Here is a 26,626-nt window from a genome sequence, read left to right on the forward strand (position 1 = left end):
ATACAGAATAAAAGCAGACACTGTACATTGTTTTCATTATTTTTTATTTATCTCCTTCATTGATGTGTATCTTTGATCAATAGACAATTACACTTCAGCAACTAAACACACATTTACACACCAACGCCTAAAAAGGAACAGGATGAAGAAAATGTTATATTTTCCTGCCCCCTTCAACATAATACGTAGTCTTACTTAATGGATAGCATACAAACCAAACAAAGGCATCCAAATATAATGAAAACAAACAAAAAAAAACACAACAAGTGCAAAACTTCATGAAGTACAAACCGAACAAAAAAAAGTAATATACACCTCACGGGATGATACAAAACAAATAAAAAACCAGACAAAAAAATAAGTAAAATAATAAATATAAAGCAAAATGTAAACACCATATGATCTTATTGTTCTGTCTTTATATATTTTTTCAATTGGAATATATTTTTACAGTCTTTTATCTCATTGTAAAGAGAATTCCATAGTTTAACCCCCACCACTGATACACATTTGTTTTAAAGTTGTCCTTGAATACTGATGTTTGAAATGACCTTTTCTTCTATGCTCTTCATTCTCAGAAGTGATGACAAACATTTTTTGTAAATTTGCTGGTAATGTTTTACTTTTAGCCTTAAACATAACACATAATGTCTGTAACTTTACTAGCTCCTGTAGTTTTAATACACCCGAATTAATAAATAATATGTTAGTGTGTTCTAGATAATCCTTATAGCTCTTTTCTGTAGTTGATACAATGCCTTTATGTTACTCTTATGTGTTCCCCCACACTTCCACATAGTAGCTGACACATGGCAATATAAGTAGGGATGATGTTTGATAAGAAATTATCGAGTTCGAGCCTATTATCGAATCCTCTTATCGAACTGATTCCTTATCGATTCTCTTATCGAGTCCAGATAGGTTGTTGTATATGTAAAAAAACACACAATATTTGGTTTAACAAGTCACTTCACATTCTCTACTGCTCGCTGCTATAGTATTACCATATCTGAGGTATTGTGCAGAAATGTGGGGAAATAACTACAAATGTGCGCTACATTCGTTAACCGTGTTACAAAAAAGATCAATTAGACTGATACATAATGTTGGATATAGAGAACATACAAACACTTTATTTATTGAGTCAAAAATATTAAAGTTCGATGATTTGGTAAAATTGCAAACAGCTAAAATGATGTGGAATTAAATGATGGAATGGATTAAGTAAAGAAGTTAAACATTGTACTGATATGATCCAGTTTAAGAGGTTGTTCAAATGAATAGTCCTTACAAAGTACAAAGAAGAAGAATTATGAGAAAGACTTTCAACCTTATTGAAAATAAGATATTCTTCATCTCAGTATATTAATAATGACTGAATTAATTAATTACATATTACAAAACTGTTGTATATACTAATTCACATATATTTTATTATAAAAAGGTCAGTAAATGATGTATATATTTGTCGGATCATGTTTTGTTTAGTTATGTTCGGTTAGTTTTGGACTTCCTTAGTTGTTTTGTGCACTTCAGGGTTTTTTTTAGTCACCATGGTTACTTATGATTTTCCCCTGCCTTGTACACGCACCTGTTGCTCATCAGAGACTCTATTTAAGCCTGCCTTTTCCGGTCACTTGTCGTGGCTTCATTGTTTGCATTTGCAACAGTTACGTTGGCATTGTAATTTTCGAGCGCATGATTCCTGTGCTTAGCTTCTAGTATTCCTGTGCTAAGTAAGTTTTTGCTTTAGCTTCTCGTGCGAACGGCACGCTTTCCTTTTGTTTTGTTCCTGTCTGTTGTAATGTGTATGATTTATGAGAAATAAATCATCTCCTACCTGCACGCTTTCGTCCGGAGCCGTCAGTTTTGCGTCCCGGGAGAACGAACCGCAGCACTCTGCACCCCACCGTGACAAATGACTGAGCTACGTGACGTCATTTCTTGTGATGTCCTACGGGGCATTTCATGTCGGGACGGGATTCGTTCCCAGGGATTCGAATAAAGAACCAACTCTTTTTCTTTGGTCTCAATGACGGGTACCGGTTCTCAAAAAGGGATTCGAGTCCGAGGACTCGGTATATCGAACAACCGGGAAAACCGGTTTCGAGCATCATCCCTAAATATAAGTGTACTACAAGTATACTATTGTATGATGAATGAAAGACAAATTTAAAGTTTAATTGTATTAAAGTACATGAGATCCCAGGTGAATTATAATATGGAATAAATCCTGATTGTGCAGACTGTACTCATGGTGTGAGTGGAGCTTGTTTGTGTAAAGATGGCCTTGTGCAGATTGCCTGTTTCCGCTTTAAAGTAGATGAATTGCTGAATTTCCAGGATAGGACCGCCTGGTCACTTCCTCTGTACTTCTCGTTAGCACCTCAAAACAGTGAGGCTCGGATTTGATCACTTGCTCACACTGCCACAGACTAAGGACACCTTCAATAAAACACACCAAGGTTTTATTATGGTTGAATATATGCCGTCTTGCTTACTGTGATGTTTCTAAGAGCTGACTGTTTGCTTTTGCACTGGAAGGAGATACTTTGTGGCTCTGAGACTCCTGCTTTAGAAGAGGATGTGTTATTCATCTAGTGGTTGAGCTGATGTATAATCTCACTGGAACACAGAGTGGCCTTTCACATCAACTTCCCTTGCGTCCCAAAGCTGGCTTGTTCCTCACACAGTCAATACACTCCCTCTCTCTTTTGGGCTCTTTGTCTGTTAGTCTTTTGTGAAGACCTGTGTACATGTCACCGTGTTCTCTTGAATGCACTGGAAACATTTCCAGGGCGACTCCTCTTTATCCTCCTGCTCTTTCCGGAATCCTCTCTTTCCTGTTGTCAATCTTTTTGTTGGCTCGCTCCGAGTCTCCGAGTCCGGCTGCATACAAAAAGAAATTACATCTAGTTGTTGAAGAGCAGATTCCTAACTACTGTCGATGTACCCTTAAGCAAGGCATTCCCCCAACAATCTAAACCAGGGATGTGCGGCCATTTGCAGCTAGTTTGTTATTATTCCGCAACACATTCTAAAGACCACACTGCAAAAAGTCAGTGTTCAAAAACAAGAAAAAAAAATTTCAAAAATGAGGGGTATTTTATTTGAACTAAGCAAAATTATCTGCCAATAGAACAAGAAAATTTGGCTTGTCAATACTTTCCAAAACAAGTAAAATTAGCTATCATCAATGAACCCAAAAATACCTTAAAATAAGTATATTCTCACTAATAACAACTGTACTACTATATGAGTACCTATGTTCTATTGTTTCATTGAAAATAAAACAGCAAAGTCCATTTGGCTGTCATCTCTTTTAATTATGAGACACAATTGTGTCAAAGTCATGATTTTCTTTTTTTCATGCTTGAAATAAGAAATTATTACTTTGAAAAAGTAGTTTTATACTTGTGAGTGTTGATGACACAGCTTTGCATCAGTTGATATTCTAGTTTCAAGCATGTTTTACTCAATATAGGTCATCAAATCTCAGCAACAAGCTGTAATATCTTACTGAGATCATTTAGGACCAAAACCCTTAAAACAAATAAAACACTAACATATAATCTGTTTAGTGAGAAGAAATATCTTATCAGATAGAAAATAAGCAAATATGACCCTTATTTGAGATACTTAATCTTACTTGGATTTCAGTTTTTGCAGTGCAAATAAACACATCCTGGATTAGAACATTTCACAAAACAACTAAGAGAAAAAGCAACTGGCTCAAATCCTCCCAAAATGGGACCTTCCATCCTGAAAAACCAAATTGGTCTTACTGTATAATTATAGTCTTTGATTTTCCTGGTGTCCTGCCGAATGAATATGTGTACAAATTCCTTGCAAGATATATACTTTTTCAAGGGTGCTAAAGCCCTCTAAAAGGTTTTAGTTGGCATGATAGTAATATTAAAGGCCTACTGAAATGAATTTTTTTTATTTAAACGGGGATAGCAGACATACTTGAATATTTCGTGATATTGCCATATTTTTGCTGAAAGGATTTAGTAGAGAACATCGACGATAAAGTTCGCAACTTTTGGTCGCTGATAAAAAAAGCCCTGCCTGTACCCGAAGTAGCGTGACGTCACAGGTTGAAAGGCTCCTCACATTTCCCCATTGTTTACACCAGCAGCGAGAGCGATTCGGACCGAGAAAGCAACGATTACCCCATTAATTTGAGCCAGGATGAAAGATTCGTGGATAAGGAACGTGAGAGTGAAGGACTAGAGTGCAGTGCAGGACCCATCTTTTTTCGCTCTGACCGTAACTTATGTACAAGGGCTCATTGGATTCCACACTCTCTCCTTTTTCTATTGTGGATCACGGATTTGTATTTTAAACCACCTCGGATACTATATCCTCTTGAAAATGAGAGTCGAGAACGCGAAATGGACATTCACAGTGACTTTTATCTCCACGATAATACATCGGTGAAGCACTTTAGCTACGGAGCTAACGTAATAGCATCGGGCTTAACTACAGATAGAAACAAAAGAAATAAACCCCTGACTGGAAGGATAGACAGAAGATCAACAATACTATTAAACCATGGGTATGTAAATACACGGTTAATGCTTTCCAGCCTGGCGAAGCTTAACAATGCTGTTGCTAACGACGCCATTGAAGCTAACTTAGCAACGGGACCTCACAGAGCTATGATAAAAACATTAGCTATCCACCTACGCCAGCCAGCCCTCATCTGCTCATCAACACCCGTGCTCACCTGCGTTCCAGCGATCGACGGAGCGACGAAGGACTTCACCCGATCATCAATGCGGTCGGCGGCTAGCGTCGGATAGCGCGTCTGCTATCCAAGTCAAAGTCCTCCTGGTTGTGTTGCTGCAGCCAGCCGCTAATACACCGATCCCACCTACAACTTTCTTCTTTGCAGTCTTCATTGTTCATTAAACAAATTGCAGAAGATTCACCAACACAGATGTCCAGAATACTGTGGAATTTTGCGATGAAAGCCGATCTTTTTGTATTGGATACAATGTGTCCCAATACTTCCGTTTCAACGATTGACGTCACGCGCATACGTCATCATACATAGACGTTTTCAACCGGAAGTTTCCCGGGAAATTTAAAATTGCACTTTATAAGTTAACCCGGCCGTATTGGCATGTGTTGCAATGTTAAGATTTCATCATTGATATATAAACTATCAGACTGCGTGGTCGGTAGTAGTGGCTTTCAGTAGGCCTTTAATAAGGGATGATAGAAAATGTAATTTCTTAAATTCTGTTGTAACCTATGACACAGCAGTAAAATGTGGATGTTTTGTACAGTTAGTTTAGCATGTACTGTACAGTACTGATTGTCCTTACACCTACATTGTATTGGTTTTTGTATATTTAATGTACAAAATGTATCAAAGTGATCCCCGCTTCCTTCAGGTTTTTTCTGTATTAGGCCCTTTCTGGATAAAGTTTGGACACCCTAGTCTAAACTGACATCTCCCCTTGCATGCCTGTGCAGGACAATATATACAACAGTCAAACCCGTTTATTTTGACAACTTTTCCATGTTGACAAACTCATCAAGTCCCAGTCTACAATGTTCTACAAAACCCCAAACCAGTGAAGTTGGCACGTTGTGTAATTCATAAATAAAAACAGAATACAATGATTTGCAAATCCTTTTCAACTTAAGTTCAATTGAATAGACTGAAAAACCAAGATACTTAATGTTCCAACTAAGAAACTTTTTTTTTTTGTTGCAAATAATCATTAACTTAGAATTTAATGGCAGCAACTCATTGCAAAAAAGTTGTCACAGGTGCATTTTTACCACTGTGTTACATGGCCTTTCCTTTTAACAACACTCAGTAAACGTTTGGGAACTGAGGAGACACATTTTTGAAGCTTCTCAGGTGGAATTCTTTCCCATTCTTGCTTGATGTACAGCTTAAGTTGTTCAACAGTCTCCGTTGTGGTATTTTAGGCTTCATAATGCACCACACATTTTCAATGGGAGACAGGTCTGGACTAGAGGCAGGCCAGTCTAGTACCCGCACTCTTTTACTATGACGCCACGCTGTTGTAACACGTGGCTTGGCATTGTCTTGCTGAAATAAGCAGGGGCGTCCATGATAAGGTTGCTTGGATGGCAACATACGTTACCCCAAAACTTGTATGTACCTTTCAGCATTAATGGTGCCTTCACCTATACCTTGGGCAATAATACACCCCCATACCATCACAGATGCTGGCTTTTGAACTTTGCGCCTGTAACAATCCGAATGGTTCTTTTCCTCTTTGTTCCGGAGGACACGACGTCCACAGTTTCCATAAACAATTTGAAATGTGGACTCGTCAGACCACAGAACACTTTTCCACTTTGCATCAGTCCATCTTAGATGAGCTTGTGCTCAGTGAAGACGGCTGCGTTTCTGGGTGTTGTTGATAAATGGTTTTGGCTGTGCATAGTAGAGTTTTAACTTGCACTTACAGATGTAGCGACCAACTGTAGTTACTGACAGTGGTTTTCTGAAGTGTTCCTGAGCCCATGTGGTGATATCCTTTACACGCTGATGTCGCTTTTTTATGCAGTACCGCCTGAGGGATTGAAGGTCCGTAATATCATCGCTTACGTGCAGCGATTTCTCCAGATTCTCTGAACCTTTTGATGATATTACGGACCGTAGATGGTGAAATCCCTAAATTCCTTGCAATAGCTGGTTGAGAAATGTTGTTCTTAAACAATGTGCTCACGCATTTGTTGACAAAGTGGTACTCTCGACCCATCCTTGTTTGTGAATGACTGAGCATTTCATGGAAGCTGCTTTTATACCCAATCATGGCACCCACCTGTTCCCAATTTGCCTGTTTGACTGTGGGATGTTCCAAATAAGTGTTTGATGAGCATTCCTCAACTTTATCAGTATTTATTGCCACCTTTCCCAACTTCTTTGTCACGTGTTGCTGGCATCAAATTCCATATGAGCTAACATTTGCAAAAAATAACAAAGTATCTTGTCTTTGCAGTGCATTCAATTGAATATAAGTTGAAAAGGATTTGCAAATCATTGTATTCTGTTTTTATTTACCATTTACACGAAGTGACAACTTCACTGCTTTTGGGTTTTGTAATTACGAAGATCACAAGATATCCAGCCTGTTGATCTTTTTCTTCAAGTGTCCAATACGTAAAGCACTTGTTTTTCTGGTGTATGCTGACCGTCAGCCTGTTGCTTCATTTCAAATTCCACTCTGTCGCGACCATATAATTAAATGTGTCATCTTTTCTTGGGGTCATCTTAAAAACCAACGACATAGTGGACATACTGTTGCAGGCATGAGCGTTGCGTGCGTGCTTTGCCTGTTATCCACTCACCTGGCACGAGCACTCGGTGGCTGGCACAGACAAGGACACAGGGTTGTCAAGGTCTAAAGAGGATTTGATACATGACAAATGACTGCATGCTGTTTAGTGTTCGACTGGAATAGTTTGCCAAAACAAATATGCTTGCAGCATACCCATAAGTGTGCCAGACAACAGCCGGCACTGATTTATTTTCAAAATTGCATCCCAGTATTCTTTATTTTGAAATGTTTTGTTCCCTTACAACACTCTGAGGATATATCTACAGATTCAGTATATTTATTATATCCATACTTTTGTCTTATAATATAGTGATGTGTAGAGATGTCCGATAATATCGGACTGCCGATATTATCGGCCGATAAATTCTTTAAAATGTAATATCGGAAATTATCGGTATTGGTTTCAAAATTATCGGTATCGGTTTCAAAAAGTATAATTTATGATTTTTTAAAACGCTGCTGTGTACACGGACGTAGGGAGAAGTACAGAACGCCAATAAACCTTAAAGGCACTGCCTTTGCGTGCCGGCCCAATCACATAATATCTACGGCTTTTCACACACACAAGTGAATGCAAGGCATACTTGGTCAACAGCCATACAGGTCACACTGAGGGTGGCCGTATAAACAACTTTAACACTGTTACAAATATGCGCCACACTGTGAACCCACACCAAACAAGAATGACAAACACATTTCGGGAGAACATCCGCACCGTAACACGACATAAACACAACAGAACAAATACCCAGAACCCCTTGCAGCACTAACCCCCCCACCTCAACCTCCTCATGCTCTCTCAGGGAGAGCATGTCCCAAATTCCAGGCTGATGTTTTGAGGCATGTTAAAAAAAAAATAATGCACTTTGTGACTTCAATAATAAATATGGCAGTGCCATGTTGGCATTTTTTTCCATAACTTGAATTGATTTATTTTGGAAAACCTTGTTACATTGTTTAATGCATCCAGCGGGGCATCACAACAAAATTAGGCATAATAATGTGTTCATTCCACGACTGTGTATATCGGTATCGGTTGATATCGGAATCGGTAATTAAGAGTTGGACAATATCGGAATATCAGATATTGGCAAAAAAGCCATTATCGGACATCTCTAATCAAAATTATCAAAATAAGTCTTGAAATATCTTGAGTTGCATGCTATAAGCCTATGTCATATATCAGTTTCACCTTGTAAATCTAATTGTTGGTATGAATGAACCTTTGTATGATATATATACCGGTATATGATATATATATATATTTTAGTTTTACCTGTATATGTCTACCATATATAAGGGAAATTTTACGGAAGGACCAGGTGAGTATTCGTTATTTGTAACATACTGTAGCAACAGTCTTTTTTTAAGTTACAAGGTATAAAACATACAATGTTAATAAATCGGTAATTAAGAGTTGGACAATATCAGAATATCGGATATCGGCAAAAAAGCCATTATCGGACATCTCTAGTGATGTCCACTGTTATTGTTCGCGAGGCTTGTGGCCCAGTTGATTTTCATAACTCTATGTGTGGTGCAACATAATAACATTAAATGACGGTGACAATGACATTTCTAGAATTCTAATAGGTGACGGTTGTGTAATATGAGAAATACAGCATCTCTCACTTCAGTCCATCATAACAATTTTGGTGTCCTTAGTTTTTTTTTGTTGGCTGACAATACGTACATTGGGTTTACACGAGCTAGTTTGCTACTAATGCACAATACAATATCCATTACAAATTTAAACTGCAGCAAGACGGAGGAGTGATCTACAGATTTCATGGGACCATTAAACACAACTCACAATGAATGGGTTCTGTCCTGTTGACTTATGCAGAATATACTAGGGGTGTAACAGTACACAACAATTTTGGTTCGGTACGTACCTCGGTTTAGAGGTCACGGTTCATTTCATTTTCGGTACAGTATGAAAACAACAAAATATACATTTTTTGGTTATTTATTTACCAAATTTGTAAACAATGGCTTTATCATTTTAACATTGGGAACACTATAATAATTCTGCCCACATTAATCAACATTAAACTGCCTCAAGTTGTTGCTCAGATTAAATAAAATGACAAAACGTTTGTTCTCCATATAAAAAGTGCAACATTAAACAGTTTCAAGTCAACTCATCATGCTTAATTTATTACAGCATTTGGGAAGCCTGTAGTTGATTTTTATTATGTAAATGTTATATTTTTATCAACATGTGATAGCAGGGACCCTGCCATTCAAAACTAGGCTGCTGCATTACTAATGATTAATGTAACTATAGCTGAAAAAAGAGTACAATAGCAATAGGAGAGACTATTCATCCCTGAACACCATGGAGTTCATGTAGGCTTAATGATGCAGTTACATTATTATATCAACTATCAGAGACAGAAACTCTTCATTTAAAGGCCTACTGAAATGACATTTTTTTATTTAAACGGGGATAGCAGATCCATTCTATGTGTCATACTTGATCATTTTGCGATATTGCCATATTTTTGCTGAAAGGATTTAGTAGAGAAAATTGACGATAAAGTTCGCAACTTTTGGTCGCTGATTAAAAAAAGCCTTGCCTGTACCGGAAGTAGCGTGACATCACAGGTTGAAAGGCTCCTCACATTTCCCCATTGTTTACAATGCAGCGAGAGCGATTCGGACAGAGAAAGCGACGATTACCCCATTAATTTGAGCGAGGATGAAAGATTTATGGATGAGTAACGTGAGAGCGAAGGACTAGAGTGCAGTGCAGGACGTATCTTTTTTCGCTCTGACCATAACTTAGGTACAAGGGTTCATTGGATTCCACACTTTCTCCTTTTTCTATTGTGGATCACGGATTTGTATTTTAAACCACCTCGGATACTATATCCTCTTGAAAATGAGAGTCAAGAACGCGGAATGGACATTCACAGTGACTTTTATCTCCACGACAATACATCGGCGAAGCTCTTTAGCTATGTGCTTAAATGCAGATAGAAACAAAAGAAATAAATGCTTACCTGCTAAACGCTAAGCACTGACTACTTGCGCTCTGAATACGCACTACTGATTGGCTGTTACCGCTCTGTGTGTAACCAATCAGATGGTTGTGTGGGTGGGACAATGCTGGGTGCTGTGCAGAGTACTGACAGAGACAGGGAGAAGGAAGCGGAGCAGCTTGTTAAGACTTTAGCTTAGGCGGCTACTTTATATGTCCGTGTGGAAACTCGTTCGGTACACCTCCGAACCGAACCGAAACCCCCGTACCGAAACGGTTCAATACAAATACACGTACCGTTACACCCCTAATATATACGGATTGCTACTAAAGACCCCTTATACCAACAAATGTATTTCTAACATATTAAAAGGTTCTACTTTTTCTTAATGTGACCTTTTGTTCTTTTGCTTCCGACAGATAACGAAGCTCCTCCATCGTACAATTATGACTTGGAACACTCAGAAGACCACCAGTCTGGTCACGATGCCCTGTCCCTCACCGGGTCTCCTTCCTCCCCGCCACAGCTCCGCTCTAAGAGTCGATGCAGCCGAGACACCCGGTCGTCTTGTTCCCTTGAGTCCACACTGTCGGTAATGTCATTGACCTGAAATTAAGTTGACTTCTTAAATATGTCTTACATTTTACTGCTGTAGAAGTGGCATCTTCAAAATGTTAGTCTGTGCTATTATTCAGTGATGGGCAGTAACAAGCTACATGTAGCTAAGCTATGTAGCTTAACTACATTTTCCAGTAGCTTGGCGGTAGCTTAGCTACTTTTTTAACGAGTAGCTTTTTCTGTAGCTTAGCTACTTTTAGACCAATGTAGCTAGGTAGCTTACATCAAAGCTACACGCTACAAAGAGAGAAAATGGACTGCGAATCCAGGCCCCCCTAAAATATGGAGAAAATACAATGACCTGGATGAATGAGAACATCCATGATCAATCAATCAATCAATGTTTATTTATATAGCCCTAAATCACAAGTGTCTCAAAGGGCTGTACAAGCCATAGGTTGGGGTTTGTATGAAAAGTCACAATTTGGGTAAGGTTAGGGCGAAACATTACGGACTGGCCAATCAGAGGCAAGATAAGGCGGGTCATAGAAACTCGTAAGAAAAATCACAACATGCACACTGCAAAAACTGAAATCTAAGTTAGATTAAATATCTCAAATAAGGGTGATATTTGCTTATTTTCTGTCTGATAAGATAATTCTTCTCACTAAGCAGATTTTATGTTAGAGTGTTTTACTTGTTTTAAGGGTTTTGGTCCTAAATGATCTCAGTAAGATATTACAGCTTGTTGCTGAGATTTGATGACCTATATTGAGTAAAACATGCTTGAAACTAGAATATCAACTGTTGCAAAGCTGTGTCATCAACACTCACAAGTATAAAACTACTTTTTAAAAGTAATAATTTCTTACTTCAAGCATGAAAAAAAAAAAATCATGATGCCCAGCGCATATCATTATGTCAAGATAATGGCACTAGCATTTACTTAATTTAAGAATATTTTTCAACATATTTTTCTACCAAGAAAAGTGCACTTGTTATTAGTGAGAATATACTTATTTTAAGGTATTTTTTGGGTTCATTGAGGTTAGCTAATTTTACTTGTTTTGAAAGTCTTGACAAGCCAAATGTTCTTGTTCTATTGGCAGGATAGAGCAGCACTTTTATTGTGAAGACAAGAACTGTGTGGTCGGTCTATTCAGTTTTGATGGCCGGTACGGCGAGGGAGTCTGTTGAATTGAAACATGCTTTTTGTGTAGGTCGTTTTTTTTCCTTATACTGAGTTCGCAGCAGCCCACGTTATCTCACAACATCCTCGGCTGCCGTGAATGTCGATCAAGTGACAAAAGTGACGTCATAGTAATTTTTAGGTCTATGTTTTGAACGACCAGTAGCTTGTGATCGATGTGATGGGCACCCCTGTTTTATATATATATATATATATATATATATATATACATATATATATACATTTATATATATATATTATATATATATATATATACATATATATATATATATATATATATATATATATATATATATATATATATATATATATATATATATATATATATATATATATATATATATATATATATATATATATATATATATATATATATATATATATATATATATATATATTGTATATATATATATATATATATATATATATATATATATATATATATATATATATGCACTACCGTTCAAAAGTTTGGGGTCACATTGAAATGTCCTTATTTTTGAAGGAAAAGCACTGTACTTTTCAATGAAGATAACTTTAAACTAGTCTTAACTTTAAAGAAATACACTCTATACATTGCTAATGTGGTAAATGGCTATTGTAGCTGCAAATGTCTGGTTTTTGGTGCAATATCTACATAGGTGTATAGAGGCCCATTTCCAGCAACTATCACTCCAGTGTTCTAATGGTACAATGTGTTTGCTCATTGGCTCAGAAGGCTAATTGATGATTAGAAAACCATTGTGCGATCATGTTCACACATCTGAAAACAGTTTAGCTCGTTACAGAAGCTACAAAACTGACCTTCCTTTGAGCAGATTGAGTTTCTGGAGCATCACATTTGTGGGGTCAATTAAACGCTCAAAATGGCCAGAAAAAGAGAACTTTCATCTGAAACTTGACAGTCTATTTTTGTTCTTAGAAATGAAGGCTATTCCACAAAATTGTTTGGGTGACCCCAAACTTTTGGACGGTAGTGTATATATATATATATATATATATATATATATATACATATAATGTCATGGCTTGAGTTTCCAATCATTTCTACAACTCTTATTTTTGTGATAGAGTGATTGGAGCACATACTTGTTGGTCCCAAAAAACATTCATGAAGTTTGGTTCTTTTATGAATTTATTATGGGTCTACTGAAAATGTGAGCAAATGTGCTGGGTCAAAAGTATACATACAGCAATGTTAATATTTGCTTACATGTCCCTTGGCAAGTTTCACTGCAATAAGGCGCTTTTGGTAGCCATTCACAAGCTTCTGGTGGAATTTTTGACCACTCCTCTTGACAAAATTGGTGCAGTTCAGCTAAATTTGTTGCTTCTGGTTGAATTTTTGACCACTCCTCTTAACAAAATTGGTGCAGTTCAGCTAAATGTGTTGGTTTTCTGCCATGGACTTGTTTCTTCAGCATTGTCCACACGTTTAAGTCAGGACTTTGGGAAGACCATTCTAAAACCTTCATTCTAGCCTGATTTAGCCATTCCTTTTTCCACTTTGGACGTGTGTTTGGGGTCATTGTCCTGTTGGAACACCCAACTGCGCCCAAGACCCAACCTCCGGGCTGATGATTTTAGTTTGTCTTGAAGAATTTGGAAGTAATCCTCCTTTTTCATTGTCACATTTACTCTTTGTAAAGCACCAGTTCCATTGGCAGCAAAACAGACCCAGAGCATAATACTACCACCACCACGCTTGACGGTAGGAGTGGTGTTCCTGGGATTAAAGGCCTCACCTTTTGTCCTCCAAACACATTGCTGGGTATTGTGGCCAAACAGCTCAATTTTTGTTTCATCTGACCACAGAACTTTCCTCCAGAAGGTCTTATCTTTGTCCATGTGATGTCAGATGAAACAAAAATTGACCACAATACCCAGCAAAATGTTTGGAGGAGAAAAGGTGAGACCTTTAATCCCATTAACACCATTCTGGTCAAAAAATGCAACCAGAATCTTGCCAGAAGCTTGTGGATGGCTACCAAAAGCGCCTTATTGCAGTGAAACTTGCCAAGGGACATGTAAGCAAATATTAACATTGCTGTATGTATACTTTTGACCCAGCAGATTTGCTCACATTTTCAGTAGATCCATAATAAATTCATAAAAGAACCAAACTTCATGAATGTTTTTTGTGACCAACAAGTATGTGCTCCAATCACTCTATCACAAAAAAATAAGAGTTTGTAGAAATGATTGGAAACTCAAGACAGCCATGACATTATGTTCTTTACAAGTGTATAAAAAGTTTTGATCGCGACTGTATATATATATATATATATATATATATATATATATATATATATATATATATATATATATATATATATATATAGCTTATTTTTCTCTTGTCAATCCGTATGCAGTATTTGATAAATGGTTCTATAAATGGCTGACCAAAGTACAAGTACAAGCCAGATGTGAGTGCTTCTCCATATGGGTATTCCACGCACATAAAACATAGTGTGGGCAAACAGATGTTAGGAGAGCCACATCCCCAGCCCCGTGTCCTGTTCCTCTTGGATCTGAGGTATTCCTTCCCTTTAAAGGCCGACTGAAAGCCACTACTACCGACCACGCAGTCTGATAGTTTATATATCAATGATGAAATCTTAACATTGCAACACATGCCAATACGGCCGGGTTAACTTATAAAGTGCAATTTTAAAATTCCCGCCACACTTCCGGTTGAAAAACTCCTTTGGATATGATTTATGCGCGTGACGTCACAAAATCCACGGAAGTGGTTGGACCACATCGGACCGGATACAAAAACCTCTTGTTTTCTTCGACAAAATTCCACAGTATTCTGGAAATCTGTGTTGGTGAATCTTTTGCAATTTGTTTAATGAACAATGGAGGCTGCAAAGAAGAACGTTGTAGGTGGGATCGATCGGTGTATTAGTGGCTAAGTACAATACTTACAGCAACACAACAAGGACTACTTATTACGCCTAGCCGATGCTTTCCGCCAAACCCACGGATGAAGTCCTTCGTCGCGCCGTCGATCGCTGGAACGCAGGTGAGCACGGCTGTTGATGGGAAGATGAGGGCTGGCTGGCGTAGGTGGAGCGCTAATGTTTTTATCATAGTTCTGTGAGGTCCGGTTGCTAAGTTGCTAAATTAGCCTTAGCGTCGTTAGCAACAGCATTGTTAAGCCTTACCAGGCTGAGAATTTTTAACCGTGTAGTTACATGTACATGGTTTAATAGTATTGTTGATCTTCTGTCTATCCTTCCAGTCAGGGGTTTATTTCTTTTGTTTCTATCTTCATTTGAGAACGATGCTATCACGTTAGCTCAGTAGCTAAGTGTGTCACCGATGTATTGTCGTGGGGATAAAAGTCACTTTAAATGTCCATTTCGCGTTCTCGACTCTCATTTTCAAGAGGATATAGTATCCGAGGTGGTTCAAAATACAAATCCGTGATCCACAATAGAAAAAGGAGAGAGTGTGGAATCCAATGAGCCAGCTTGTACCTAAGTTACGGTCAGAGCGAAAAAAGATACGTCCATCACTGCCTCTCTAGTCCTTCACTGTAACGTTCCTCATCTACGAATCTTTCATCATCGCTCAAATTAATGGGGTAATCGTCGCTTTGTCGCTCCAAATCTCTCTCGCTCCATTGTAAACAAAGGAAAATTGTGAGGAATACTAGCTCCTGTGACGTCACGCTACTTCCGGTACAGGCAAGGCTTTTTTTTATCAGCGAGCAAAAGTTGCGAACTTTATCGTTGATTTTCTCTACTAAATCCTTTCAGCAAAAATATGGCAATATTGCGAAATGATCAAGTATGACACATAGAATGGATCTGCTATTCCCGTTTAAATAAAAAAAATTCATTTCAGTAGGCCTTTAATGTGCACTACTTGTGGTCTTCAACATTGATAAAGAAACTAATGTAATAGCTGCAGTTCCGACATGATACCCTGCACCAGGATGACTAATGTTTTTGACTTGTCGGAGTAATAAGTTCAGGTCTAGAAACACATTTGTCTTCTTTAGGTTACCACACATGTCTGACTGAGGCCCTTTGGAATGTAAAACTCCTCCAGAGTTTAATCAAATATGCTCTGTCCTCCTTAATCTTACAATAATATGTGAAGCCGCGTGTGTGTTGGCTATTAATTGTGCTTCACGCATCCATCAACAGGAGGGCTGCTGTGTCCCAAAATGATTGTTTTCTCTCTGCCTTTTCCCGTCAGGTGGAGCTGGATCAGGAAAAAGATATGGAGATGAGGAAGTGGGTTCTGTCGGGAATCCTGGCCAGTGAGGAGACCTACCTCAACCACCTAGAAGCACTTTTGATTGTCAGTTTGACTTTTGACACACATTAATATAAGTTTTTTTTTTTAACTGTGTTAAGTGGCACCCTTGGTTTTTGCTAGCAATCCGTTCCAAAAGATCCGAGACCAAATTGTACAAAAGCGGAAAAAAACTTATTATATAAATAATCCAATGAATTTGTTCCACAGAACCAAACATATTAACACAAAACAAGTTATTTTTTAAATTCAACAGTGTTTCTCACCTACTTTAGAAAAGTGCTGTTACTCACAACTTTCTTTGGCCCCATGGGGGCTTATTTTGTGGATCTACACCTGACATCCACTGTAATGATATCAAGTACAAGAGCGTATCTTGTCGATACTACTATCGATACTTTTGTTATCGATACTACTATCGATATTTTTTATCGGAAAAAAATATTTTTTCTAGGGATGTCCGATAATGGCTTTTTGTCGATATTCCGATATTGACCAAACCCTTAATTACCGATACCGATATCAACTGATACTGATATATACAGTCGTGGAATTAACACATTATTATGCCTAATTTGGACAACCAAGTATGGTGAATATAAGGTCCTTTTAAAAAAATAAAAAATAAGATAAATAAATTAAAAACATTTTCTTGAATAAAAAAGAAAGTAAAACAATATAAAAACAGTTACATAGAAACTAGTAATTAATGAAAATGAGTAAAATTAACTGTTAAAGGTTAGTACTATTAGTGGACCAGCAGCACGCACAATCATGTGTGCTTACGGACTGTATCCCTTGCAGACTGTATTGATATATATTGATGTATAATGTAGGAACCAGAATATTAATAACAGAAGAAAACAACCCTTTTATATGAATGAGTGTAAATGGGGGAGGGAGGTTTTTTGGGTTGGTGCACTAATTGTAAGTGTATGTTGTGTTTTTTTATGTTGATTTAATTAAAAAAAAAGAAAGAAAAAAAAAGAAAAGAAACCGATACCGATAATAAAAAAAAACAGATACCGATCATCATTTTAAAGCATTTATCGGCCGATATTATCGGACATCTCAAATTTTTAACTTTAAAAAAAATTCATATTATGTTTATAAACTTAGAAAATATGTCCCTGGACACATGATGACTTTGAATATGACCAATGTATGATCCTGTAACTACTTAGTATCAGAGCCATACTGAAATGTGTAGTATCAGCCAAAACTAATGTAAAGTATCAAAGAAGAGAAGGATAAGTGATTATTACATTTTAACAGAAGTGCAGATAGGGGTGGTATAGCTCGGTTGGTAGAGTGGCCGTGCCAGCAACTTGAGGGTTCCAGGTTCGATCCCCGCTTCCGCCATCCTAGTCACAGCCGTTGTGTCCTTGGGCAAGACATTTTACCCACCTGCTCCCAGTGCCACCCACACTGGTTTAAATTTAACTTAAATATTGGGTTTCACTATGTAAAAGCGCTTTGAGTCACTAGAGAAAAGCGCTATATAAATATAATTCACTTCACGTAGAACATGTTAAAACAGAAAATAAGCAGATATTAACAGTAAATGAACAAGTGGATTATTAATTCATTTTTACAGCTTGTCCCTCATAATGTTGACAAAATAATAGACTGATAAATGACACAATATGTTACTGCTAGGGCTGCAACTAACGATTAGTTTGATAATAGATTATTCTGTCGATTATTACTTCGATTAATCGATTAATAATCGGATAAAAGAGACAAACTACATTTCTATCCTTTCCAGTATTTTATTGGAAAAAAAACAGCATTCTGGCACCATACTTATTTTGATTGTTTCTCAGCTGTTTGTACATGTTGCAGTTTATAAATAAAGGTTATTTAAAAAAATAATAATAATAAAAAAAAATTGCCTCTGCGCATGCGCATAGCATAGACCCAACGAATCGATGACTAAATTAATTCGCCAACTATTTTTATAATCGATTTTAATCGATTTAATCGATTAGTTGTTGCAGCCCTAGTTAGTGCATATGTCAGCAGACTAATTAGGAGCCTTTGTTTGTTTACTTACTACTAAAAGACAAGTCGTCTAGTATGTTCATTATTTAATTAAAGGACAATTTTTTTTTGATAAAGTAAAGCCAATAATGCCATTTTCGTGGTCCCTTTTATTTAGAAAAGTATCGAAATACATTTTGGTACCCGTACCGGTACCAACATATTGGTATCGGGGCAACCCTAGTTGGGACAATTCCAAGGGCTCCTGTCAGACAGCTGTCAAATATAATAAATCATTCGGCTGTATTATTTTATCTCTGCTGCTGTAGAGGCGTCTTGCTGCTGGGGGAAGCAATCCAGTGTGTCTGATGCACTGCAAAAAGTCAGTGTTCAAAAACAAGACAAAAAATTACAAAAATTAGGGGTATTTTATTTGAACTAAGCAAAATTATCTGCCAATAGAACAAGAAAATTTGGCTTGTCAAGACTTTCCAAAACAAGTCAAATTAGCTAACCTCAATGAAGTCAAAAATACCTTAAAATAAGTATATTCTCACTAATAACAACTGTACTACTATAGGAGTGTGTATTTTCTATTGTTTCATTGAAAATAAAACAGCAAAGACCATTTGGCTGTCATCTGTTTTAATATGAGACACAATTGTGTCAAAGTCATGATTTTTTATTACATGCTTGAAATAAGAAATTATTACTTTAAAAAAGTAGTTTTATACTTGTGAGTGTTGATGACACAGCTTTGCAACAGTTGATATTCTAGTTTCAAGCATGTTTTAGGTAATCAAATCTCAGCAACAATCTGTAATATCTTACTGAGATCATTTAGGACCAAAACCCTTAAAACAAGTAAAACACTCTAACATAAAATCAGCTTAGTGAGAAGAATGATCTTATCAGACAGAAAATAAGCAAATATCACCCTTATTTGAGATATTTCATCTCACTTAGATTTCAGTTTTTACAGTGTGTGCTTTTCTGTCGCGTCTTTGCATCCATGATTGACAGTTTAGCCTGCTTCTGCTCGGACGTACACACGCCGCGTTGGCTGTGAAACTCAAAACGACGGAGGGTGGCCGCGCTTCTCCCTCGCCATGCCCGCCTGAGCGGGCGAGTTGTTGGAGCTGTTCCAATCCCTCGCTTACTGCCAGAGAAATATGCTTTTGACTGTGAAGAAACAAAAATAACTTCTAACTATGTCCCTCAAGACAGCTCGTCACTACCCTTTTCAGGACCATGACTTGAGTACATTTACACCAGGGGTGTCAAAGTCATTTTAGCTGGACTATTTTTTCATTTTTTATTTTTTTTGTCCTGTCCAGCTTCTCAGGCAAATCATATAGTAGATGTAGATGCCCATATAGGCTGTTCAGATTTACTTTACAAAAGAGAAGTGTAGGATACTTCTCTTGTTGCCTTATTTGTATTTGACTTTATTAAATGTATTTATATTATCATTTGGTGCAGCCGGGCCGGAGCAGGAGGGGATAGAAAGAGAGAAAAAGGAAGACAGAGGGGGAATTGTGGGGACAAGAGGGGGATTAGACAGAGAGACAAAAACAACAACAGCAAACACAACAACAACAACAGAGCAACATCAGCAAATAGAACATGTACAAATATGATGGTAAAAGTGATAGCAAATAAGCAGTTAGCGAAAATAAAAAATAATACAGAAATGACAATGAGCATTATTACACTAAAAATGGAGCAATACAAGCTGGACTATTAAAATCATGGCATTAAAACTTAAAAATAAAGACAACTTGAGATTGTTTTATTTGTCTTACTTTGGCCAAAAATAGAACAAACACGTTCTGAAAATATTCCAATAAAAATATAGAAAAAACTACCAGCAGAGGTAAAGTTTAGATCCATGAAGGAAAGAAGAAAGTGAATGAATGTTTATAACTGAATACATTTACATATGCATAAACATTTGTTTTCTTTGTTTTTTTTATGAATTGAGTAACGTTTATGACAACTAGAGATGTCCGATAATGGCTTTTTTACTCTTAATTACCGATTCCGATATCAACCGATGCCTATATATACAATCGTGGAATTAACACATTATTATGCCTAATTTTGTTGTGATGCCCTGCTGGATGCATTAAACAATGTAACAAGTATTTCCAAAATAAATCAACCCAAGTTACGGAAAAAAAATGCCAACATGGCACTGCCATATTTATTATTGAAGTCACAAAGTGCATTATTTTTTTTAACATGCCTCAAAACAGCAGCAGGGTTGTATATTGTAGCGTCCCGGAAGAGTTAGTGCTGCAAGGGGTTCTGGGTGTTTGTTCTGTTGTGTTTATGTTGTGTTACGGTGCGGATGTTCTCCCGAAATGTGTTTGTCATTCTTGTTTGGTGTGGGTTCACAGTGTGGCACATATTTGTAACAGTGTTGAAGTTGTTTATACGGTCACCCTCAGTGTGACCTGTATGGCTGTTGACCAAGTATGCCTTGCATTCACTTGTGTGTGTGAAAAGCCGTAGATATTATGTGACTGGGCCGGCACGCAAAGGCAGTGCCTTTAAGGTTCTCCCTAAGTCATAAATTTTACTTTTTGAAACCGATACCGATAATTTTGAAACCAATACCGATAATTTCCGATATCAGATTTTAAAGCATTTATCGGCAGATAATATCGGCAGTCTGATATTATCGGACATCTCTAATGACAACCTAATTAGCTAATTGACTTTGACACCCCTGATTTACACCATTCAATATGTCCGAAAAGAAGTCGGAAGAAGCAGGGTTTATTGAATCCTCATTCAGACTATATGTTTAACACGTTGACTCTTCTTATTTTTAAAGCCCATGAAGCCTCTCAGGGCGGCAGCCACAACGTCCCAACCGATGCTGACCAATCAACAGATAGAGACTATTTTCTTCAAAGTCCCAGAGCTCCATGAGATCCATAAAGACTTCTATGACGCTCTGCTTCCTCGTGTCCAAGACTGGAGTTACCAGCAGTGTGTGGGAGACCTCTTCCAGAGACTGGTACAATTTCATTTTTTTTTTAGATTTATTCACTTTTTCCCCCCACTCAATGCCCGTAATAAGTGCCAACTCAAGCACGAAAACGTATCATTTAAGTACTGCTGTGTAATTATTTTTGTGTGCAAGAAATTATTAAAGGGGAACGGAATTTTGCTTATCATTCACAATCCTTGTGTAAGACAAGAACACATGTTTTTCTTTCTTTTTTATGCATTCTGACTCAATGGAGTCAATTGGAGGTCCTCTCATAAAACCGCTCATAAAACCCACTAAAAAAACAGCCAAAAAGCGCCAACAATACATTTTGTGACCTGAATATTAAGTAAGTATTAGCGATATTGTTATTATAAGGGCTAACATTAAGGGACTTATTTTAGCGGCGCTTTGATTACAGAGAGTAACTAGCTTGTGCTGCTGTATTGACATCATGCGCTGGGGAGCTGCTCTCTCGCCTGTTAGCTGGTGAAAGTAAATTCTAGATTATAAATCATGCCTCTGACCCGGATAGTAGAAGAATTTGGCCATGACCCGAGAAGTTGGGTTGTATTTTTTTATATATATATTTTTTGTCATAAAAAAATACAATCATACATGCTTACGGACTGTATCCCTTGCAGACTGTATTGATATATATTGATATATAATGTAGGAACCAGAATATTAATAACAGAAAGAAACAACCCCTTTGTGCGAATTAGTGTGAATTAGTGTAAATGGGGGGAGGGAGGTTTTTTGGGTTGGTGCACTAATTGTAAGTGTATCTTGTGTTTTTTATGTTGACTTGAATTTAAAAAAAAAAAAAAAAAAGTTTTTTTTAAATTTCTTGTGCGGCCCGGTACCAATCGATCCACGGACCGGTACCGGGCCGTGGCCCGGTGGTTGGGGACCACTGTTCTAGCACATATGTTGCAATGGCTCTATCAATGTTGTCCTGGCTAGCAGTCCCTCTGTTAAAATCCAGCCGCTGTTGGAGGTGGAGGTGAAGTGTGTCTCTCTTTACTAGCTTCGTCGAAGCATGTTGCTTTTGTAGCTGTTTCAGCAGATTTGAATTGCTGTTTTGGGCAGTAGATAGGATCTTTGATTCAAGACACAACTTACATTTAACTAAAATGTTCTTTTCTTTGTGCTCGACAAAAGAAAAGTAGTGAGAATATCTCCATGTTAAGAAACTCGACTTCTGGCTCCGCCATGATGTAAACACAGACACCCCCCCCCCTTCGGTTTCTAGCCGATACTACTTAAAAAATAACGTAAAATAACGCAGTAACGCATCATGTAGTAACGGTAACTGAGTTACTGAATATACAAAATAACGCGTTAGACTACTAGTTACCGCTGAAAATAACGGCGTTACTTTGTAACGCGTTAGTCCCAACACTGATCTGTTGCTTCCTTGAGCATGACACTTCACTCTTGCTCCTGATTGGTCGTGGTTAGGGCCTTGCACGGCAGCTCCTGCCATCAGTGTGGGAATGTGTGTAATAAGCAGTGAATGTGGAAATAATGCCAAAGTGCTTTGAGTACCTGAAAGGTATAAAAGCTCTACACAAGTATAACCCATTTACCATAACCCTTCGACCTGGAGATAGTCAGAAAGACACAAAAAGACGCTGATTTGTTCACCCTTTTCGCGGACTATAATCAATTCTTCATCCAAACGCCTACCAGTCGTTATCCCAGTGAAAGTAGACATTGTACAGTAAGTGTTTGTTTTATTATGTTTGTTGTTTATTAGAGATGTCCGATAATGGCTTTTTTGCCGATATCCGTGTGACAGTCTCAAGCCGTCGTGTGGGTTCCAAGGACCACCAAGCACAGACATTCTGCGAGCAGGTGTAGACTTCTTTATTTTTCAATAAGAAAAGTCTCTTGCGGGTTGCGTTTCAGCTCTGCCGCTTTCACTGCTCGCTCCTCGGTTCGCTTTTCAGCCTTCCGCGTCGTCTGCGTCTGCCTCTCGCTCTCTTCCGCGCTGCATGCATTGCTGTTCGCTCTCCAACTCCTCATGGCCCGTCGTTCTCGGTTGCCGCCCTTTTACACACTGAGAGGGGATTACTCAATTGTGCCCAGGTGCGCGATCCACGCACCCGATCTTGTTTGCGGCGTCGAACCCGGCGCGCCCCGCCTCGCTGCTCGCTCGCAGTCCACGCCTCCTCGCCGCCATCTTGGAGCGGGCTCCGGTGTGCCCTGCCTCGCTGTCGGACTGCCGGCCCCGCCTCTCCAATATTCCGATATTGTCCAACTCTTAATTAGCGATTCCGATACCAACCGATACCGATATATACAGTCGTGGAATTAACACATTATTATGCCTAATTTTGTTGTGACGCCCCGCTGGATGCATTAAACAATGTAACAAGGTTTTCCAAAATAAATCAACTCAAGTTATGGAAAAAAAATGCCAACATGGCACTGCCATATTTATTATTGAAGTCACAAAGTGCATTATTTTTTTTTAACATGCCTCAAAACAGCAGCTTGGAATTTGGGACATGCTCTCCCTGAGAGACGGGGGGGAGATGGGGTGTACACTACCGTTCAAAAGTTTGGGGTCACATTGAAATGTCCTTATTTTTGAAGGAAAAGCACTGTACTTTTCAATGAAGATAACTTTAAACTAGTCTTAACTTTAAAGAAATACACTCTATACGTTGCTAATGTGGTAAATGACTATTCTAGCTGCAAATGTCTGGTTTTTGGTGCAATATCTACATAGGGGTATAGAGGCCCATTTCCAGCAACTATCACTCCAGTGTTCTAATGGTACAATGTGTTGGCTCATTGGCTCAGAAGGCTAATTGATGATTAGAAAACCCTTGTGCAATCATGTTCACACATCTGAAAACAGTTTAGCTCGTTACAGAAGCTACAAAACTGACCTTCCTTTGAGCAGATTGAGTTTCTGGAGCATCACATTTGCGGGGTCAATTAAACGCTCCAAATGGCCAGAAAAAGAGAACTTTCATCTGAAACTCGACAGTCTATTCTTGTTCTTAGAAATGAAGGCTATTCCACAAAATTGTTTGGGTGACCCCAAACTTTTGAACGGTAGTGTATATTGTAGCGTCCCGGAAGAGTTAGTGCTGCAAGGGGTTCTGGGTATTTGTTCTGTTGTGTTTATGATGTGTTACGGTGCGGATGTTCTCCCGAAATGTGTTTGTCATTCTTGTTTAGTGTGGGTTCACAGTGTGGCGCATATTTGTAACAGTGTTAAAGTTGTTTATACGGCAACCCTCAGTGTGACCTGTATGGCTGTTGACCAAGTATGCATGCATTCACTTGTGTGTGTGAAAAGCCGTAGATATTATGTGACTGGGCCGGCACGCAAAGGAAGTGCCTTTCAGGTTAATTGGCGCTCTGTACTTCTCCCTACGTCCGTGTACACAGCGGCGTTTTAAAAAGTCATAAATTTTACTTTTTGCAACCGATACCGATCATTTCCGATATTACATTTTAAAGCATTTATCGGCCGATATTATCGGCAGTCCGATACTATCGGACATCCCTAGTAAATATTACATGTTGTTAAGAATGTGCCTGCTACTACATGATATACTTATAGCATGTATATAAAACCTTGATGGAGGTGTTTGGATGTTTTAAGAGCACTTTAGAGCGACTCCTATTGGCGCCATTGTTAGCGGGCTTTTACTAACGTTTATTTACGCGTTAAAATGCATAAAAAAGGAAAGCATATGTGTTCTTGTCTTTATGTGAATGATAGGCAACATTCCAAAAACAGTGCAATTCTCCTTTTATGGAAAAAAAAATTTTTTTGCTTGCTAACAACATTCTGTACATATTACAGACTTAGACTTAGACTTCCTTTTATTGTCATTCAAATTTGAACTTTACAGCACAGATAAGAACGAAATGTCGTTGCATTAGCATGTGCCTCAATACGAAGGTCCTGAGTTCAATCCCGGGCTCTGGATTTTTCTGTGTGGAGTTTGCATGTTCTCCCCGTGACTGCGTGGGTTCCCTCCGGGTACTCCGGCTTTCTCCCACCTCCAAAGACATGCACCTGGGGATAGGTTGATTGGCAACACTTAATTGGCCCTAGTAGCGGTAGAAAATGGATGGATGGATAGCTCATGGTAGGATAAAAGAGCAATAAGGTGCAGATATAGATACAAACGATTACTGTACAGATAAATATATTGCACTTTTGCATATGCATCCACGTTTATGGATGTATGTTATATTGTCTTTATATTCCAGCGAGTTAATCCATTTTTGGTGGGAATTGAGGGGATTATTTTAATGCGTTCAAGAGTCTTACGGCCTGAGGGAAGAAGCTGTTACAGAACCTGGAGGTATATACATGTAGCAGAGAAACAACGGCCCACAAGGTCTTGAAGTGAAGAAATGATGATGTCTTTATGTGACAGAGTGTTCAGTTGCCATATAAACCCCAAAATTATGAAAAATACTTATATTAAGTTGACCGTTGCCAAGTCCTTCCCCTTGAAATACACATTTATTGAATGAAAAGTCCTAGATGCTACACCTCATCTTAAAGGCCTACTGAAAGCCACTACTACCGACCACGCAGTCTGATAGTTTATACATCAATGATGAAATCTTATCATTGCAACACACGCCAATACGGCCGGGTTAACTTATAAAGTGCTATTTTAAATTTCCCGGCAAACTTCCGGCTGAAAACGTTTCGATATGATGACGTTTGCGCGTGACGTCAACAGTGGAAGCGGAAGTATTCGGAGCCCATTGAATCCAATACAAAAAGCTCTGTTTTCATTTCATAATTTCACAGTATTCTGGACATCTGTGTTGATGAATCTTTTGCAATTTGTTTAATGAACAATGGAGACTTCAAAGAAGAAAGTTGTAGGTGAGATCGGTGTATTAGCGACTGGCTGTAGCAACACAACCAGGAGGACTTACTTGGATAGCAGACGCGCTAGCCGACGCTAGCCGCCGACGCTAGCCGCCGACCGCACGGATGATCAGGTGAAGTCCTTCGTCCTTCCGTCGATCGCTGGAAAGCAGGTGAGCACGGGTGTTGATGAGCAGATGAGGGCTGGCTGGCGTAGGTGGAGCGCTAATGTTTTTATCATAGCTCTGTGAGGTCCCGTTGCTAAGTTAGCTTCAATGGCGTCGTTAGCAACAGCATTGTTAATCTTCGCCAAGCTGGAAAGCATTAACCGTGTAGTTACATGTCCAGAGTTTGGTAGTATTGTTGATCTTCTGGCTATCCTTCCAGTCAGGGACTTATTTGTTTTGTTTCTATACG

General features: G+C 38.3%; 1 protein-coding gene across 1 annotated transcript in view; it reads left to right on the forward strand.

Annotated features, from left to right (window-relative positions):
- The window catches only part of LOC133652606 (breakpoint cluster region protein-like), a 133,722-nt gene that overhangs the window by 41,508 nt on the left and 65,588 nt on the right, over positions 1 to 26,626 (forward strand). The window contains exons 4-6 of the mRNA XM_062051549.1: positions 10,741 to 10,913; positions 16,302 to 16,406; positions 21,187 to 21,372. Of these exons, the coding sequence (XP_061907533.1) occupies positions 10,741 to 10,913; positions 16,302 to 16,406; positions 21,187 to 21,372 (464 nt within the window). The remainder of the gene's footprint in view (positions 1 to 10,740; positions 10,914 to 16,301; positions 16,407 to 21,186; positions 21,373 to 26,626) is intronic.

Source organism: Entelurus aequoreus, linkage group LG06, assembly GCF_033978785.1.
Source record: "Entelurus aequoreus isolate RoL-2023_Sb linkage group LG06, RoL_Eaeq_v1.1, whole genome shotgun sequence".
Lineage (NCBI taxonomy): Eukaryota > Metazoa > Chordata > Actinopteri > Syngnathiformes > Syngnathidae > Entelurus > Entelurus aequoreus.